The sequence below is a fragment of the Geotrypetes seraphini genome, chromosome 7 (genome assembly GCF_902459505.1).
Source record: "Geotrypetes seraphini chromosome 7, aGeoSer1.1, whole genome shotgun sequence".
NCBI classification, from domain to species: Eukaryota; Metazoa; Chordata; class Amphibia; order Gymnophiona; family Dermophiidae; genus Geotrypetes; species Geotrypetes seraphini.
The window spans coordinates 13705591-13725353 of NC_047090.1; the positions used below are offsets into that span (position 1 = coordinate 13705591).

The window sequence follows — 19763 nt, forward strand, 5'->3', positions numbered from 1 at the left end:
AACCTTGATAGGCGGTATATAAAATCCTAATAAACTTGAAACTTGAAACAAAGAAGACAGTCCCTGCTCCAAAGAGCTTCTATCTAAACAGACAAACAGGATGACATGGATAATGTTAAGGGGAAGGGTTAATCTGCTGGCTGGGTTGGAGGGTAGAGGGGAGTACAGGACAATCAAGCCATTGTGACATCACTGACGAGGTTGGCTCTTATTGGTGGAATGAGGCCTTATGACATCACGCTCAGCTCTGCTTCCCAAAGACTGAAACTCTTCACACTACTACTACTACGAATTATTTCTATAGTGCTACCAGACCTTCACAGTGCTGTATAAAGTCACAAAGAAGACAGTCCCTGCCCAAAAGAGCTTACAATCTAAACAGCCAAGACAGACAAACTCCTAGGATGTCATGGATACAATTAAGGGGAATGGTTAATTTGCTGGCTGGGTTGGTGGGCAGTGGGGCGCAGGGTTATGGATTGAAAGCTATATCAGAAAGGTGGGTTTTCAGTCTGCTTTAAAGAAGGGAAGGGCCTTGGCGGACAAACTCAAGTATTGCAGGCATAGGTTTAGTACCTAATGTCTACAGCTTTGAGAGATGTTCTAGTGATTTTCGGTAATGGTTGTTTTTTTTCTCCCAAGTGCCCCACTGCCATTGATCCTCCTGCACAGAGCCATGCTGGGCAACAGTTTCTTTAGTGCAGACTCGCTACTAGACCCACCATTAACCTGCGGTACAGTCATCTTTTCTCATACTACATCGAGTTTTTTTCTTATTCTCTGTCTGATACTGTCCTGCTTGGATTACTGTCTTGCTCTGTGCTCTGTCCTGAAGCATATTCAGTTTGTTTGGTCCACTGCTATCAAGCTTTTTCATAATGCCCACTGCTGTGATCATGTTACCCCATTTCTACTGACTGCCTTTCTCTGCACATATTTAAATTTAAACGCCTCACTATGATCTACAAAGATCTCACTCGCTCTGTTCCTGATTATCTTTCTACATTTCTCCCTCCGTATTCACAGTGATTGGGGATGAACTGACCCACGAATACGGAAAAACCGCAAATAACTTTCTCATATGTTATTCACAGTTTTCTGTTAAAAACGCTCGAGAATATGATAAAATTGCGAATAACATATGAGAAAATTATTCTCCTCCTCCTCCTCCCCCCACATGTCCAGGTCTGTCCTTAACCCTGGCCCCGTCTACTTAACAGGAGAGAGAAAAACACACCGCCAACTCCCGTTGCTCCAACCCCTCTCACCCCACCAAGCTGCCGCTCTTACCTCCGAGGGTCCCGATGGAGATGAGTCCCATCTACAGAACAGGGGAGAGAGAGAATCACACTGACAACTCCCGTCATGTCGCTCCAACCCCACCAAGCTGCCGCTCTTACCTCCAAGGGTCCCGGCAAAGATGAGCCGTGGTCTGAACTAGAGGTCTGCACAAGAATGGGGATCGTGGGAATCCCGTGGGTCCTGAGGGGTTCCCGCGGGAATCCCCCCTAACCCATGGGACTCCCACGGGGACCCCCCTCTAGCCAATGGGACTCCCACGGGGATGGAAGGCTTTGGAAGCAGGGTTCGTCCATATAATATAATGGACACGTCAGCCTTAGTAAAAGAGGGGGTTTATAAGTTAATTACCTGAACAGAAAACAAAAAAAGGGTTCCACCAAAGAGATTCCACAAGGAAAACAGCAAAAGAAACTGTGGAATTGATGATCCTATCAGAAGTAATTGCTGCTTTTTATGGGGACGGGCGGGGATGGAGGTAATTCCTTGAGGGGATGGGTGGGGACGGAGAGGATCCTGACGGGGACAGGTGGGGACGGAGAGGATCCTGGCGGGGAAGGGCAGGGATGGGTGGGATTTCTGTCCCCGCGCAACTCTCTAGTCCGAACTGCCCCTCTCCCACCACCTCGACTCCAGGCAATGCCTCCGAAACCAAGTATGCAAGGTTCCCTGCCCTCTTTGTACCCCTTTTCTTGCACTTATACACACAGAAAAAAAAAATAGGTGTTGGTGGTAGTTCGCTAAATTATAAAGTGATGTACCTATTTGGGATAAGGTTACAGAGCGACGGATGCTCTGCTCATTGATCTCTATTTTTGCAATAGCATGATGGGGAAGGGTGGGGGGGATATTGTTGGCTAGTTTACCTTTTTAAAATCTGTACGAGCACTGTACCAAAGAGTTAGGGCTCCTTTTATGAAGCCGCGTTAACGGTTTAACGCACGTAATAGCGCGCGCTAATGTGCCGGCTGTGCTAGCCGCTACCACCTCCTCTTGTGCAGGCGGTAGTTTTTCGGCTAGCGCAGGGGTTAGCGCGCGCTAAAAACGTGCATGCGATAAAGCCACTAACGCGGCTTCGTAAAAGGAACCCTTAGTGTACGGATGGAGCTAGTGCTATATCCTGGCTGTTATAGCAAGCTGTTAGATGTATTGGCTATTTTTGTTGTAATAAAATGTCTATTAAAAAAAAACACAAAAAACTAGGAATACTGCCTTGTGATTGCTGAATGAAATAGTTGCCTTCCCCCTCCCCCCCCCCCCCCGGAAAGGTGGACGTTTGCAGTCTAGATTCTATAGTGATACCCACCTGGACATAGCTGTACCAACCTTTGGCTGATGTGGTAATGTAATGTAATTTATTTTTTATATACCGCTACATCCGTTAGGTTCTAAGCGGTTTACAGAAAATATACATTAAGATTAGAAATAAGAAAGGTACTTGAAAAATTCCCTTACTGTCCCGAAGGCTCACAATCTAACTAAAGTACCTGGAGGGTAATAGAGAAGTGAAAAGTAGAGTTAGAGGAAAAATAAAAATAAAATAAACATTTTAACAAGACAGCATTGATCTAAATACTTTGGAAGGTAGAAGAGAGGAGAGAAAGGAATAGAAGCAGAAGGGGGAGCCGTTGAACAGTAGAATTCTGGAGAAATTTAAATGATAGAAATAGAACAAAACAAAGACAAAAGGCAAAACAATAGATAAGATTAAAGATAAATCGTAAGCTGGAAAGAAAAATAAAAATAAAACTTTGGTGTAAGGTTTCGTATGGACCCGAGGCATGCCTTCATGTTTGTTGTATTTTTTTTTTTTTTATATCTTTTTTTAGGTTTGGCTGCTGATGTGTCAAGACAGTATGAGATTTTGAAGCATGCCTGACATCCAGATGCTGCAGCAGAGGAGGCTAGGAACATTAATGGCCAGATCGAGGTAAGCTTTGTTATTCTTTGTATTACAATGAAAAAGAGCCTCGGGGGAATACAAAATAAGTTCTAGAAATAACGACTCTACACTGCGTTTCAACGAAAACCTAAACAATGCTTAACTGCCAAAACTTTACCAATTTTAATAAAATTTGAGATATGTTATCCTCAATAAATTTGCAATAACATTCATGCTGGCCCCCCTCTCCTTAATGACTTTGCTCCCATTTAGCAATTCTTGTCATGGCATGGAGTATGTGGCGCAGTGGTTAAAGCGACAGCTTCAACACCCTGGGGTTGTGGGTTCAAACCCACACTGCTCCTCATAACCCTGGGCAAGTCACTTAATCCCCCCATTGCCCCAGATACATTAGATGGATTGTAAACCCGCCAGGGCAGACCGGGAAAAATGCTTGAGTGCCTGTAAACTTTTCCGTGCTCCCCTGGGAGAACAGTATAGAATATTGAACAAATAAATAAATAAGACACAATTTTCCTTTAAACATAAATAAGTCACCATGATTTTCAATGAGGACCTGATCCTTATTAAAAATTCCTATCTGAAGAAAGGTTATTGTTCTCACAGACTGGAGCTATAGTCTTTAGAAAAGAGATAGAAACATAGAACATGACGGCAAAAAAGGGCCAATGGCCCAACAAGTCTGCCCACTCAAGAACCCTCCCTCCAACTAGTCTGCCTGCTCAAGGACCCTCCCTCCCAACAAGTCTGCCCACTCAAGAACCCTCCCTCCAACTAGTCTGCCTGCTCAAGGACCCTCCCTCCCAACAAGTCTGCCCACTCAAGAACCCTCCCTCCAACTAGTCTGCCTGCTCAACGACCCTCCCTCCCAACAAGTCTGCCCACTCAAGAACCCTCCCTCCAACTAGTCTGCCTGCTCAAGGACCCTCCCTCCCAACAAGTCTGCCCACTCAAGAACCCTCCCTCCAACTAGTCTGCCTGCTCAAGGACCCTTCTTCCCTGGAGTATCTGTTGATTGAGCTTAACTCCGTAGTACTCCCACCTGTTTGTCCCATCGACTCTTGAAGACAAGCACGCTACTGGCCTCGACCACCTGGCGGGGAAGATTATTCCATCGATCAATCACCCGTTCAGTGAAGAAGTATTTCCTGGTGTCACCATGAAATTTTCCCCCCTTAAGTTTTAGTGGATGCCCTCTTGTCGCCGAGGGACCCTTTAGAAAAAAGATTTCCTCCTCCACTTTGATGTGGCCCATGATGTATTTAAATGTTTCTATCATGTCCCCCCTTTCTCTGCGTTCTTCAAGAGAATATAAGCGCAGTTTGATCAGACGTTCTTCATATGGGATGCCTTTAAGTCCTGAGACCATCTTAGTGGCCATTCTCTGTATCGACTCCACTCTTTTCACATCTTTTTGATAATATGGTCTCCAAAATTGGACACAGTACTCCAGGTGAGGTCTCACCATGGATCTGTATACCGACAGTATTACTTCCGGTTTCCTGCTGATAAAGCTCCTTCTGATGCAACCCAGCATTTGTTTGGTCTTCGCTGAAACTTTCTCCACCTGATTTGCAGCTTTCATATCATCCCGGATGAGAACTCCCAAGTCCCTTTCTGCAGTAGTTCTTGTTAAGTTTTCGCCGTTTAAGGTGTATGTTTTGCGTGGATTTCCACTTCCAAGGTGCATCACTTTACATTTCTTGGTATTAAAGTTTAGTTGCCAAGTACTGGACCATTTTTTCAATACAAGCAGGTCTTGCTCCATAGTATTGGGCCTTGATGCACTATCAGGTTCTGAGGCCCTGCCCACAATGCTGCATAGTTTAGCGTCATCGGCAAATAGTGTAATTTTGCCTCAGAGCCCCTGAGTCAGATCCCCAACAAAGATATTAAATAGCATCGGGCCCAAGACCGAGCCCTGCGGCACTCCGCTGATCACTCTTGACATTTTTGAGGGGATACCATTTACCACCACTCTTTGAGATCTTCCGCTTAGCCAGTCTTGCACCCATGGAGGTGGGTTAAGTGTAGAAGGTGTTTTGAAGAAATGGACTCAGTTGATTGATAGGAAACAGCAGGGCCCGATCAGTTCACACTGAAGGAATCATAACAGGTAGTAAAGTAGCTGGCATGAATGCAGGCTTATTGTAAATTTATTCATGATGATGCATCCCAAATTTTATGGAAATTGGTCAAGTTTTGACAGAGTTTTATAGAAAACAAATTTTTTGTATAGGGTTTCTTTGGGGGTGGGAGGGGGGCTGGTCAACAGCGTAGTTTCAGAGTTTGGCATGGTTTTGGTTAGGAATCATGTTCCACCACATCTTAAAGAGTCTCTGGGTAATTTTTTTTTGTAATGGGCATTACTGCTCTGTTTGCTGGTAATAGCTGAAGGTACATAAATACATATCTTCATAAACAGATGGTTTTGTAATATCATACTGTTACTCTGTTCTGTAGGTGGCCCACAAGCTTTATCCGAAGGGGAGAATTCAGTACAATTTCCCCTTCCTGGTTTTAATTATCTGAGATTTTTTTATGTACTCTAAATGCAGCCGGGTTGCGTTCTTGAGATCAATGTACAGCACTGCCAAATCTGGCGGCAGTCACTATGGGAATTTAGAAGTTGGTTAGACCACATTGCCGTTAGAGATCATCTCTGAAGAAGGAAATACAGGTCTCCCTCCTTATTCGCGGTTTTATTACTCACAAATTTGATTATTTGAGGGTTTTCAATTGTAACTTTTAAAAGGCTGCCTCCGCGGACCTCCCTCCTGTATCCCACAGGGCTGTGGAGTCAGTAGATAAATGTTCCAACTCCGACTCCTCAGTTTTTTGTACTTCAGACTCCTACTCCAGGTACCCGAAATTTCCTCCGACTCCTCGACTCCGACTCCACAGCACTGGTTAATTTTCAGATCGTTAAAATGGAATGTCAAGTTGAGAGAAATGAGCATTTTCGACACCACCTTCTTTTTGCTTTTAATCAAGGTTCTAAGGCTGCAGAAGCTGCTCGCAACATTTGTGCTGTGTATATAGTGGGTGCTATAGCTGAAAGAATCGCTCGTGATTGCTATGCCAAGTTCAAAAATGGAGTCGGTAGATAAATGTTCTGACTCCGACTCCTCAGTTTTTTGTACTTCTGACTCCGACTCCAGGTACCCGAAATTGACTCCGACTCCTCGACTCCGACTCCACAGCCCTGGTATCCCGGACCTTACCTGGTGGTCTAGCAGTGATGCTGGGCAGGAGCAATCTGCTCCTGCCCTGTGCAGATCCGTCATCCAAAATGGCTGCCGTGAGTTCCCGTGGTCTCACGAGACTACAACGGGAACTCACGGCAGCCATTTTGGAAGACGGATCTGCACGGGGCAGGAGCGTAGGAAGATCGCTCCTGCCCCGAGTCACCATTAGACCACCGGGTAAGGTCCGGGAAGTGGGGGTGGGTCAGTGTCAGTCTAAAAGTTATTCGCAAATTTTCCATATTCACGGGCTGACTCTACCCTTAACCCCTGTAAATATTGAGGGGGAAGTATATGCATGTGAAGTCTCAGATCAGCGCATGCAGGTTGGTTCCTTGGTTACAGGTTCCTGCATTGGTCTTTGTCTTCTCAGCCCTCATTAGATACACACTTGAATGAGACTAATGGGAAGGAATTAGCAAATAAGAAATGCCCACTCTTATTTTTGCTGTTGAGGCCTGCGGACGTTACTGCTTGAAGAATTTACTGAAGGCAGCTGCTTCAGTTCAGAGGTTGCATCTTAGGCTTCCTGCTCAAATTCTAGTATGGGGTGGGGAAGGACGACAAAACAGTGCCGTTTTGGTCCAGAAGAGGGCAATGAAAATGATAGGAGGCTTGTGCCAGAAGGCGTATGAGGAGCCTTGAATATGTATACCCTAGAGCAGGGGTAGGCAATTCCGGTCCTTGAGAGCCGGAGCCAGGTCAGGTTTTCAGGATATCCACAATGAATATGTATGAGATGGATTTGCATGCACTGCCTCCTTGAGATGCAAATCTATCTCATGCATATTTATTGTGGATATCCTGAAAACCTGACCTGGTTCCGGCTTTCGAGAACCGAGAATTGCCCACCCCTGCTCTAGGGTATACATTGCCTACTCGGAATTGCCTACCCCTGTCCTAGAGGCTTTCAAATACTTGAAGGGTATTAACGTAGAACAAAATCTTTTCCAGAGAAAGGAAAATGGTAAAACCAGAGACCATAATTTGAGGTTGAGGGGTGGTAGATTCAAGAGCAATATTAGGAAATTCTACTTTCCGGAGAGGGTAGTGAATGCCTGGAATGCGCTACCGAGAGAGGTGGTGGAGAGGAAAACTGTGACGGAGTTCAAAGAAGCATGGGATGAAAACAGAGGATCTAGAATCAGAAAAGAATAGTAAATATTGAACTAAGGCTAGTACTGGGCAGACTTGCACGGTCTGTGTCTGTGTATGGCCGTTTGTGGTGAGGATGGGCTGAAGAGGGCTTCAATGGCTGGGAGGGGGTAGATGGGCTGGAGTGAGTTTTGACGGAGATTTCGGCAGTTGGAACCCAAGCACAGTACCGGGTAGAGCTTTGGATTCATGCCCAGAAATAGCTAAGAAGAAAAAAAATTTAAATTGAATCAGGTTGAGCAGACTGGATGGACCATTCAGGTCTTTATCTGCTGTCATCTACTATGTTACTATGTTTCTGGACCCCGAAGGCAAGTGATGCTGCTCTGATTCCTAGTGAGATAGCCAGCAATCGTACCAGTGAAGCAGGAATGTTTCGTGTGCTGGCATTTCACCAGTGGGCCTCTTGAGTCATAATGGAGTCTGGGTTTGCAGTTGACAAAGCTGAAAATAAGGCCCCAGAGGCCTGGAACCTTATGGATATGTAAGCATCAGCTTTTCTTGGCAAATGGTATTTATAGACTGCTATTCAATACATCATCATAGTGGTTTGCATAGTACTAAACAAAAAAAAAAAGAGAAAAGAGCTCTATAATCAATAGGAAAGTAAAAATACAAAGTAAATAATAAATTAGAGTACATTCTAATGAAAATAGAAAAAAAAAAAGATTATAAAACTTAAAATACTAAAAATCTGAAAATCTCTCTTCCTGCCCCACGTTCATACCAATATAATACTAAATATCCAGGGAGAAAGTTACTTATAGTTTTTACAGGTTAAATTGTGTCTCAGACCAGGGCCTCGACAGCGTACAGTATGGCCTTCTAGGACTGTTGGTTCCCATTGTTAGGGAGGAACCTATGTTGTGTAAGCCCATTGAGCAAGTCTTTGGAGTACCCCAGGTGGTTCTTCCATGCAGCTACACCTTTGCACTGGGCCTACAAACGTCTTGGCTCTCTCAAGGTGATTTGCTTATATCGGCCATAGGAAAATCATGAGTCAAATCTTACCTTTTCTAGTAGCAAGATTGTCTTCTCTGAATTAAAACACAAAATCCAAATTTAGCACAATATTTTGTAACTTTGCTGTTTGTATCTAATTTATGAAGTTTTTCAGTGGCAATGTAACTTTAACCATTATTCTGCTAATCATAGTTTTATTAACTTTTAATAATGCACCTTTTTATTTCTTTATTTCTCCAAGCAGAATTTACATGATCTTCTGAAGAAGCCATGGGTAGCTGTTGTAGCTGTCCAGATAAAGAAACTGTCCCGGATAATCATCGAAATAAGTTTAAGGTATTTTCTGGACTCATCGTTCATTTAAAAACCAACACAATGAGAGATGTATGTGTATAGCATACCAAGAGGCTCGATCTGATTTATTTTTGAGAAGATCTCTAGATGGAAAATTCAGTCTGCTATCTGTGTCCTGGCAGGATTTCTGAAGCCCGTGTAATATATGAAGTGGAAAAGTAGTTAGAAACTCTGGTTAGCTACTTACATCATAGCACCTTTGCATTGATTTTACAGCACTTTTAAAATGTTCATATTTTAGGTTTTGTTTGGCAGTGAAACCCACTTAGAGCAAATGCTGCTAGGATGTTTGTCACAAGAATCGATCCATTAGATGGTATGATGTATGTTTTATTAAAAGCATATATGTAACAGTTATATTGTTTGAACTATATACATTATTGCAATATAAGACACAAATTTGATTTTAAGGAAGAAGACATTCTCTTGATATAGGGTAATGAGTTTCTAGGAACATTTAGCTTATTAGACAGACAAGACTGGTTTGGTGGTTCAGTGCCTGAATCGATTTTTCCACATTCTGAGTCCGCTGGTTCTCAGGATGCGGCACAGCCCTGGGGGAAAAGAGTGTGGTGGTCATCAATTAGAGCAACTGCTGTTGACTGGGTTTAGAATTCATGATACATCGTTCCTGAAGGAGTTTAATGCATGGCTCCTGGCCTTAGTATCATTGACCCAGGAGACTATTTCAAATAGGGGAAACATCCTTAAGCCTTTTTGAATAAAGCTTATGGCTCCAGATTGGTAGACCAGTGACTAGTTTACTAATAGGTTTGCCCATTTTTCTGACCTGATGAAAAGAGGATAAGTCTGTTAAGCTTGTCACCAATATATTAAGTCCGTCCAAGAAAAAGGTCTTACAGCTTGGTTGCTAATCCTTATTTCTACATATGTGATGAACTTTCTCAGGCCTTAGAAGCAAAAATGTATTAGCTTTATTGGAATTGAAGAACTTAGCAACAAAACCTGTTAAATAAATATATATTTTTTTCCAAAAAAAAAAAAAAAAAAAAGTTTGTCGGAAACAGATAAACTGTAAGAGACCAGCCTCAGTAAATGGTACTTAGAAATTGACGCTGGAAAAAATCAGTATGGTGCTGTTCTAGAAAGGTTGCTTTGGGCTGAGCAACCATTATAAAGTAATGCATAATGCCAATTCAGGGCGGTCATCCCCAATATTTTATAACACTATGCGCATATTTTTGGAATTCATGCATGCTGTGGGATCTGGGTATCCAGTGTTATGAATAGCATGCAGCCAGATGCGCATGCAAATTCTAATTGGTAACAATTAAAGTCAGTAATTGATAGCACCAAATTATTGTTAGCCAATGTAGTTGTACACGCATCTGAGGATTGTGCCTAGATTTTGATGCGCAGCTTTGAGTGACCTTTGTAGAATCCAGCTACGTGATCTGGAAAACAGCTTTTCATACTTGTCGGGTTTTGCAGCTAAGCTCTTCGGTTGTTCGTCTTTCATTCCAGCAGAGCCAGGTGGCAAAACCCAAGGCTGATGTAGGCTCAACATAAATAAGACTAAAATTTTGGTACTTAGCACTTCCTCGGTTCGCTTCTCCAGTGCGCTCTCGCCATGTAAGATCCTGCTTTTGATGCCTGATTCACCGCGAGAGTAACTTCTTTTTTTTTTCTTTTCTGAAGGTCATTAACGTGGATGATGATGGAAATGAACTGGGTTCTGGCGTGATGGAACTGACTGACACAGAACTCATTTTGTACACCCGTAAGAGGGACTCGGTAAAGTGGTCCTACCTCTGTTTGCGTCGCTATGGTTACGATTCAAATCTCTTCTCGTTTGAGAGTGGACGAAGGTGTCAAACTGGACAAGGTGGGTGGAATATTTTTGCTGTGAATTTCAGACGTGGGGGGAAGCCACTGCTTTCCCCTGTTGGAAGCAGGGTACTGGGCTAGATGGACCGTTGCTCTGACCCAGTAGGCTGGTCTTATGTTCTCCTTATCCCCTTTTTCTTGCCAGTCTTGAGATTAGAGGTGGTAATGATAACCTCATTTTGCAAACATAAGACGATCCAAATGGTAACAAAGCCTTGATTACCTTGTTGAATAAAAAAATAAAACTAAAATTACTTGCCGTTAGTTTTCAAGAACCAATCATATCAAATAATGATGCTTGTCTGGGCAGTTGTATTCTTACGCACACAGAAGCTCATACCATTGACAGACTCTTGCGTATGTAATGTACATGTCATCTATTCTAGTGTATACTTACGAAGGGAATTTTTAAAAACAAAGAAAAATTCAGGAATCTCTTGTGGCACACCCAGAATCTCTTTGGGGTACACCAATGTGCCGTGGCACACAGTTTAAGAAACCCATTCCCCATCTCAAGATTCCTAACGGAGCAGAGAAAGGTAGCCATTACAAACTCTATCAATATAATTCTCCCAGGGACACCTATCTCCCTCACCCCCTCCCCCCCCCCCCCCCGCTTCCAACCAGTACTTCCCACACTAAACACTACAACGAAGCACCTAATTTTAATTAACTGATTGCTGAAAGAGCAGTCTGTTTACTATTTCATAACCTTGTGTTTTATTTGTGTCTCTAGAAGCACTAATCGTAGTGCTGTCTTTAGCGCCGGCCGTGCCCATAGGAATTTTATGAGTGTTAGAGCTGTTACTGCCGCAGCTTGCGCTAAAAACCGCACTACAGTTTTGTAAAATGGGGGGGGGGGGGGGACATTTTTTTAAAATTATTTTACCATATTAGAAAATAGTGTTTTCAATGAAACTAGAGTAAGAGTAAGATCCTGTAAATCTCATTATTAGAGTTTAAACTTTTTCTCAACACTCTACAGCCACTTTGATCGTCTCCATTTTGAAAGGCGGCATAAGACGTGCCAAAATAAACAACATCCAGGGCAAAAATGTGAAGAATTGGTGAAACAAGTCAAAAAATGTAGGATGCATGAATCTTCAGACCTAACAGGAACACGTTACAAACATAGAAACATAGAGTATGACGGCAGAAAAGGGCCATTGGCCCAACATGTCTGCCCACTCAAAATAACCCTCCCCTTAAAAGAACACTTCCCTTCCCCTTAAAAGAACACTCCCCTAAGCAATTCCCCTAAGTGAACCCACATGTTTATCCCATCATTTCTTGAAGTCGAGCACGTTGCTGGCTTCAACTACCTGACGTGGAAGACCATTCCAACGATCAACCACCCTTTCGGTGAAGAAGTATTTCCTGATGTCACCATGAAATGTCCCACCCTTGACTTTGAGCGGATGTCCTCTTGTTGCCATGGGACCCGTAAGAAAAACGGTATCTTCCTCCACCTCGGTACGGCCTGTAAGATATTTGAACGTCTCTATCATGTCTCCCCTCTCCCTACGTTCTTCGAGAGAATATAGCTGCAGCCTGCTTAGACGCTCTTCATATGGGAGATCCTTGAGTCCTGAGACCATCTTGGTGGCCATTCGCTGGACCGATTCCATTCTCTTCACATCTTTTTGATAATGCGGCCTCCAAAACTGAACACAGTACTCCAGATGAGGTCTCACAAACATTTCTCAAAAGATGGTAATTCCCTGGGTACTTAGAGGGAATTTTAGGACCAAACAAGAAAAACCCCCATTTGAAATTAAGACAATTAAACAAACACAAAAAGAGTTAATAAAGGTATTGGTTTCTCACCCACCATCAGATAACCTACAAACTAGTGCTTCTGACATTGAAAATCCAGCAAACACAACAACCTATCTTTCTTGACAGACTGCCATTGCCTTATGCTCCTTCAAGAACACTTAGATCAGCGGAACAAAATCTTTTAACAATTCCATCGTTGAAAATCATAAATTACAAGAAGAGCGGAAATTTTCTCCATTACATACCCACAAACTTGGAATCGACTTCCGTCTTTTTTAAGAGAAGAAAGGCAGTTAGATAAATTCAAAATTGTTCTTAAAACAGTTCTGTTTAATGATGCTTTTCAGAAACTAGCCTTATAAGGCTAAAAACCCTTCCCTCCCTTAATGTGTTTATCTTGAATGTTTCTTTGCTTTTTTTTTTTTTAATTCTTTATTCAGTTTTAACTCTTGCAACAAGTGTACAAAATTCAATCAGATAATTCGTACAAATCACTCTTTGCTTTTAAAAATTGTAGTTCTCCCCCTTTTCTCCTGATGTCTCTTGTAAGTCAGTATTAACATTAGTATTGTTTAAATGTCTTCTTTGTTAATATCATTTTTTAATGTAAATCGCTTAGAAATTATATAAGTGTTTTATCAAATTTTTAATAAAACTTGGAAACTTAGATAGGCAGGGACTTGTGGATCTGATTTTTTTTGTTGTTGAAGTCCCTAAGAAAAACAAGATTACGAGTCCTGTATGTAGTGGTGTAAAACCACAACTAGATTAACCCGGAGTGAAAATTAGTGAAACTTGACAACTGTAGCACTTGTGTGACTGACCATACAACTTTACATTACAATGTCAATGCCCCCCCCCCCCCCCCGGCTCATATTTCTTCAAATATTGCTGTTTCTGGGCTTCTTCCTGTTTTTCATTTAAAAGCAGAGAACTGTTTTGGTGAATTCGATGTTTTAGTGAAAAAAAAAAATTGTAATTGCCTGTTTCTTTGCACAGTAATATACATTGCTTTAAATTTTGGAGTATATTTTATAATTTGAAAATAAGCATGTCCAGTATCGGAAAACAAAACAAGCAAGCAAAAATAAAACCTTTTAACACCCATGTGTCAACTTTAACTTAATGCTTGCAACGGAAGAATGACCCACTAAGATCCACCACTCATGTTCCCTCTTTAAAATCATCAGCACCCGTAGGTCTACCTCATTTGCCTTTACTGCTCCTACAATTTGGAATTTCCTCCCAACCCACATAAGGGCAGAAAATAATCTAGAAAAAGTCAAAGGGAATTTAAAATGCTTTCTTTTTAAAGACGCTTTCGAAATCTGATCTGGTCCACATAGCATTCTCTCCCCATCCCCTCGGTTCTTACCTTTAATGTGTTCTTTTCTCTAAATATTGTAGTTCTTCCTTCTTTCCTTTTGTTTCATTGTATGTCATGTCTATCTGATCTGTTATATAGCCTGTTTTATTTGCATTGTTTTAGTTTGTCTCTCAATGGTTTCTCCCATTTTTAATGTAAAACGCTTAGAAGTAACGATTAGCGTTTTGTCAAAATTTTAATAAACTTGAACCCAAAGATGGGGAGTCGCCTACTTGTACCTCTGCTGGTCATGGTAACTCGGGTGCTCTCTGCCGTTCAGACAGTACGGCATAATACTCTGACCAGCCACTGTTAGCATTTTGCTGCCTGCTCTGTGTTTCCCCCCGATAAACTACCAGTAGAACCAGTTTGCCATTGTAAATCAGAGCTGCTATCATGTAGTAAATCCCTCACTAGCTTTCTGGAGGCAACTTAGTTGTCTGACATTGGGTGTTTATGTTTATTAAGATTTGATATACCGCTCCAGCATGTCACTGACCTAAGCGGTTTACAATGCAACAATTGATTAAAGAAAACCCCCCATTGAAGATAGGAAAGATAGAGATAAGATATGAATATCCTAACAAGCATTCAATGAGGATGAAAACAAAGATTACATTAAAAATATTAGTTAATTATAAAAAGATTAAGAATTTAAAATTAACTAAAAAATAAATAAATAAATAGAGATCTTCATCTTTCTTAGTTTCCTTTTGTGGTTTCTCCATCAAATCCTCCTCCTCTTTCTCCTTGCTTGCAATTTCTGCTCAGACCTTTCACCAAGTGAGTGTGCTCCATGTCACCACCCGAGAACTTGGATTCCTGAACCAGTCTCTTCTCTGCTGCCGAAAAGTTTTTCATTGAAAAGTACCAGAATGCTTTGCTCCTTCTCAGCATTATCATTTCACTAGATGAGACAGATTTTTGTGTTGCTTTTCTAGGAATCTTTGCCTTTAAATGTAGCCGAGCAGAAGAGCTGTTCAATATGCTGCAGGAGATTATGCAAAATAATAGCATCAGTGTGGTGGAGGAGCCAGTAGTGGAAAGGAACCATCAGACGGAGCCGGAGGTTCCACGAACACCTCGTACACCTACTAGTAAGTGTTTGCGCAGCTCAGAAATACAGTACTCCCCCAATATTCTCGGGGGTTCCGTTCCAGGATCCCCTGTGAATACGGTTTTGAGGCAGGGGAGACAGGGGAGGGCAGCCAGATCGCCGGCGAATGAAGGAAATCACTTTGACATGCAGCTCCTGATTGGTAAAGCCTGACTTTAGTACAGGAAGAGGCGGTCGGAGCATACCGCGAGTGATTTCCTTCACTTGCCGGCTCTCCGGCTTCCCTCTCCTGCCTCTCCAGCTGCCCTCTCCTGCCTCCCCTTCGTGGTCGGAAAATACCGCGAATGACCGGCCCACGAATTCGCGAGGGAGTACTGTATACAACATTGGCAAATGTTTATCTTATAATCTATGTTCACTCCATGGATAGGAGGATAGGAGGTTACCTGTTGTGTACTGTAGGAAATCCTCTCGTATGAGGAAAGATTGAAAAGATTAGGCTCTTCAGCTTGGAAAAGAGACGCTGAGAAGGAGATATGATTGAAGTCTGGAAAATCCTGAGGGGAGTAGAACAGTTACAAGTGGATTGATTTTTCACTTCCTCAAAAATTACAAAGACTAGGGGACACTCAATGAAGTTGCAGGGAAATACTTTTAAAACCAATTGGAGGAAAAATTTTTTCACTCAGAGAATAGTTAAGCTCTGGAACACGTTGCCAGAGAATGTGGTAAGAGTGGATAGCGTAGCTGGTTTTAAGAAGGTTTGGACAAGTTCCTGGAGGAAAAGTCCATAGTCTGTTATTGAGAAAGACATGGGGGAAGCTACTGCTTGCCCTGGATCGGTAGCATAGAATATTGCTACTCCTTGGGTTCTGGCCAGGTACTAGGGACCTGGATTGGCCATCGTGAGAACAGGCTACTGGGCTAGATGGACCATTGGTCTGACCCAGTAAGGCTATTCTTATTTCGTTTCAGCACTGCTGTAAGCAATACTTTGGAAGAGCTGGTGGAAAAGATAATAATAAAAATACCTTTCAGTTCAGAGCGGTTTATCAAGAGAAACTGCCAAACGCAGTGAATACATACGAGAACATATTCAATACATGACTGAAATTCCATTAGACAAATTTGTCAAATAAATATGTCTTCAAAGATTTTCTAAATGTTTGATGGGAAAATGAGTTTAAGAACAAGTCACTTAGGGGTTTGCTCCAAACCCCAGCCTGATAAGATATGATATTATCCAGAAATCTTTTAGAAGTGCAACCTTTCAGCGTTGGAAACCAAAACAAAGACTTTACACGTGTCGAGAATTTGCTGAGAAGACAAAAAGATTTAAAAAATAAATGGATGCAAGCTCTACCAACGTCTTATAGCATAGATATGCAAATTTAAAGATGATTCTGGCCTCAACTGGCAATCAGTGTAATTTTCTGTAATATGGAGTAATATGTTCAGATGTTTTCAACCCCCAAATCAGGCGTATAGCTGTATTTTGCATAATTCTCAATCTCCTGATAGTTTTTTTGGTGAGATCCTAAATAGATATGTTTTCTTTTCGTCAATGAGACTTATATTAAATCAAAATAAAATTGTTTTGCTAAAGTGATTTACATTTCATCTTGGTGGTAGTTTATCAATATTTATAGATTTGTAAAGTGCCTTAAAAAACCAAAGCATTCTATGGAGCAAGTGCTATAATTCCAGGCTTGAAGGGAAATTGAAACCAGTGTCTGCTGCAGTATTGAGTGTCTCATGTGGTGTGAGGAAGGAAGAACACGTTTAGGGGCTGATTCTAAAATGGTGTCTCGATTATAGGCTGAGGTAGACGTCCTACCACCATCTCAGCAGCCAATCGGTACGCACATTTTCAAAAAAAATTCATGCCAGAAAGGACGCCTACAATAGGTGTCAGACTTGCACCTACAGAGGCATCTAGACATGCCTACTGATGCCAAAGGCCGGCGTAGTTTCCACCGGATGTGGCCTTGGGCATCGGCAAACGTCCCAAAGTGTTTCTGTAGGTGTGACGCCTTAAATGTAGGCCTGTAAAAAAATACAGTGGTACCTTGGTTTACGAGTGCACCGGTTTGCGAGTGTTTTGCAAGACGAGCAAAACATTCGCAAAATCGGCGCCTCAGAAACCGAGCGCGCTTTGATTTGCGAGCGCCCCCCCTTGCGATCCGGCACCCTCCCCCCCGCAATCCGGCACCCCCCCCGCCGCGACCTGAGGTCCCCCCAACCCACCCGAACCCTCTTCTTACTTTTCTGTAGCCTCCGCAGTGGCACCAGCATGTCCTGTGCGTGGTGCCGGTGCCTGAAGATCTGCTTCCTGTGCAAGGCCTGAGAGTTCACGTCGAACGTGAACTCTCATGTCGAACGTGAACTCTCAAGGCCCAGCACAGGAAGCAGATCATCAGGCACCGGCACCACGCACAGAACATGCTGGTGCCGGTGCCGCTGCGGAGGCTACAGAAAAGTAAGAAGAGGGTTCGGGTGGGTTGGGGAGACCTCAGGTCACGGCGGGGGGGGGGGGTGCCCAATGGTGGCGGGGGGTGCCGGATCGCGGGGGGGGGGGGGAGCAATGCCGGTTCTCGGGGGGGGGAGGAGAGCAGCGCTGCTGGCTTCGGGAGGTGGGGGGGAAGGTGGGGGGTGGAAACATATCAAAGCAAGTTTCCCTTACTTCTTATGGGGAAACTTGCTTTGATATACGAGCATTTTGGATTACGAGCATGCTCCTGGAACGGATTATGCTCGTAATCCAAGGTACCACTGTATTGACTTACATTTAAGGCAGCTGTTGGAGAAAAAAATAGATGTGATTCACTAAAGGATGCTGATGCGTGATTGACATGCGATCGGCGGCCACCGAGATTTGTGTCCCTTAGAGAATCAGGCCCTTAGAGCATTTTTGTGATGAATTTGGATGGAATTCCAGCATCTCTTCCTAGCTCCGGTCTCTGAGCTCAGCTGTCATAGTTCATCATAGCCCCTTGACCCTCATTAAGACGACACTTTCCCTGGCCCCATCTATAATGTGGGAAGCCCAGGTTGATGACAGCTAAAAGTTAGAATACTCCACTTCTGTTCATTTTGGTTAAATAATCTTTAACATCCTATTTGTTACTGGGACTCAAAGTAGTAAATGTAACTCGTAAATGTCATTGGTTCATCTTATAATTGCTCAATAACAGACCCAAAAAGTTTGCCTGGATGATAAATGCAAGGAAGACTTTTTGTTTTGTTCAAAACTTTATTAGCTTTTTTATGTATGTACTCTCTAATTGATCAGCCATTGCAAAGAACAAAATTACATATTTCCAGTAGAATAAAGTAATACAAAATGGTTGATTCTCAAATATGAACTATAAAAGAATGACTCATTTTATACTTTTAAACCCCCTTAAAAATACACTAACCCAACACTTTGAAAATGATACATGAACCGTCATCTGTAGGTTGGCTCTGATAACTTTTATTAGCTTTTTAATCAAAAGCATTATACGACTATGGTAATCAGGTACAGAAAAGTATAGGATAGTACCAAAATTCTATAACCAAGCAAAGGTTAGACATGACACATTTCAGTACAGAACAGAAGGGTGTCAGGTCAAAAGCGCGTTGGGACAAAGGCACGCCCAGACAATTGAGCGCAGCGCGGAGGCGCGTGCCGCTCAAAATGACTGTTTTAGGGCTCCGATGGGGGGGGAACCCTCCCACTTTACTTAATAAACATCGCGCCGCGTTGTGGGGAGTTTGGGGGGTTGTAACCCCCCACATTTTACTGAAAACTTCACTTTTTCCCCCCAAACCCCCCATAACACCGGCGCGATGTCTATTAAGTAAAGTGGGGGGGGTTCCCCAACAAAACCCCCGTCGGAGCCCCTAAAAACTAATTTTCTTTGGCGCGCGCCTCGTCTTGCGCTCAGTTGTCGGCACGCGCCTTTGGCTTTCGCGCTGTTGTCTATGAACCGAACAGAAGCAACCATTAGGATTCTAAAAATTGTTTCATAGGGAACAAGATGTCTCTGATACACTTGGAATCAACCTTGTCTTCTCTCCAGCAGTAACTTCATATTTATCAACCTGGTTTCTCTGCAGTGATAACTTTTGTATTTATAACTTATGTGTAAACATTTTTATTAAGCCAACAAAATACAAACAGCATACAGAAAGTCAAAACTGTTTTCTCCATACCGCCACAATTCCCAAACCCCCCCCAACCCCCCACCCACCCCACCCGGGCAGCAGCAGCGACAACAAATATTTAAGAAAAAACACAGGTGATAAATAAACAAGGAGTATCTCAAATATCCCAGAGTTGTCTACGAACAAAGGAAGTGAAGGTCAAACTAAAAGGATACCAACATTGGCGAAAAAGTCCGCCTGCCTTAGCTGACTTGTCCACTATGTCTCTGCGTTCCAGCAACATTTGCTGTAACATTAATGCTCTCCACTGTTGAATAGACGGGGGTTGAGAAGAAAGCCACTGCAACAGAACACATTTCCTCCCCAGCAGTATAGTTCTCTTAAGAAAAGCCGCACAGCCCGGTTTGGGTGGATGAAAACGAATCTGTAGAGTGATGAGGAAACTCGGATGGAGTCTCCAGGAGCATCCCCAAATCTGGGCCACTGTAGATACCAATTGCAACCAAAAGGCAGACACCAGCGGGCATGTCCAGAACATATGTCCAAAAGATGCCAAGGGTTGTTTGCATTTACCACAGCCGTGTTGTATTTATAACTTAAACACATGGGGGCAGATTCTGTATAGGACACCAGACTCGACAGCCA

The 19763-nt window shown here is 42.8% G+C and overlaps 1 protein-coding gene across 1 annotated transcript in view; it reads left to right on the forward strand.

Moving 5' to 3' along the window:
• Positions 1–19763, forward strand: part of FRS2 (fibroblast growth factor receptor substrate 2) — a 40846-nt gene that overhangs the window by 15890 nt on the left and 5193 nt on the right. The window contains exons 2-5 of the mRNA XM_033950983.1: positions 3129–3229; positions 8810–8901; positions 10579–10765; positions 14854–15009. Of these exons, the coding sequence (XP_033806874.1) occupies positions 8836–8901; positions 10579–10765; positions 14854–15009 (409 nt within the window). The 5' untranslated portion in view covers positions 3129–3229; positions 8810–8835. The remainder of the gene's footprint in view (positions 1–3128; positions 3230–8809; positions 8902–10578; positions 10766–14853; positions 15010–19763) is intronic.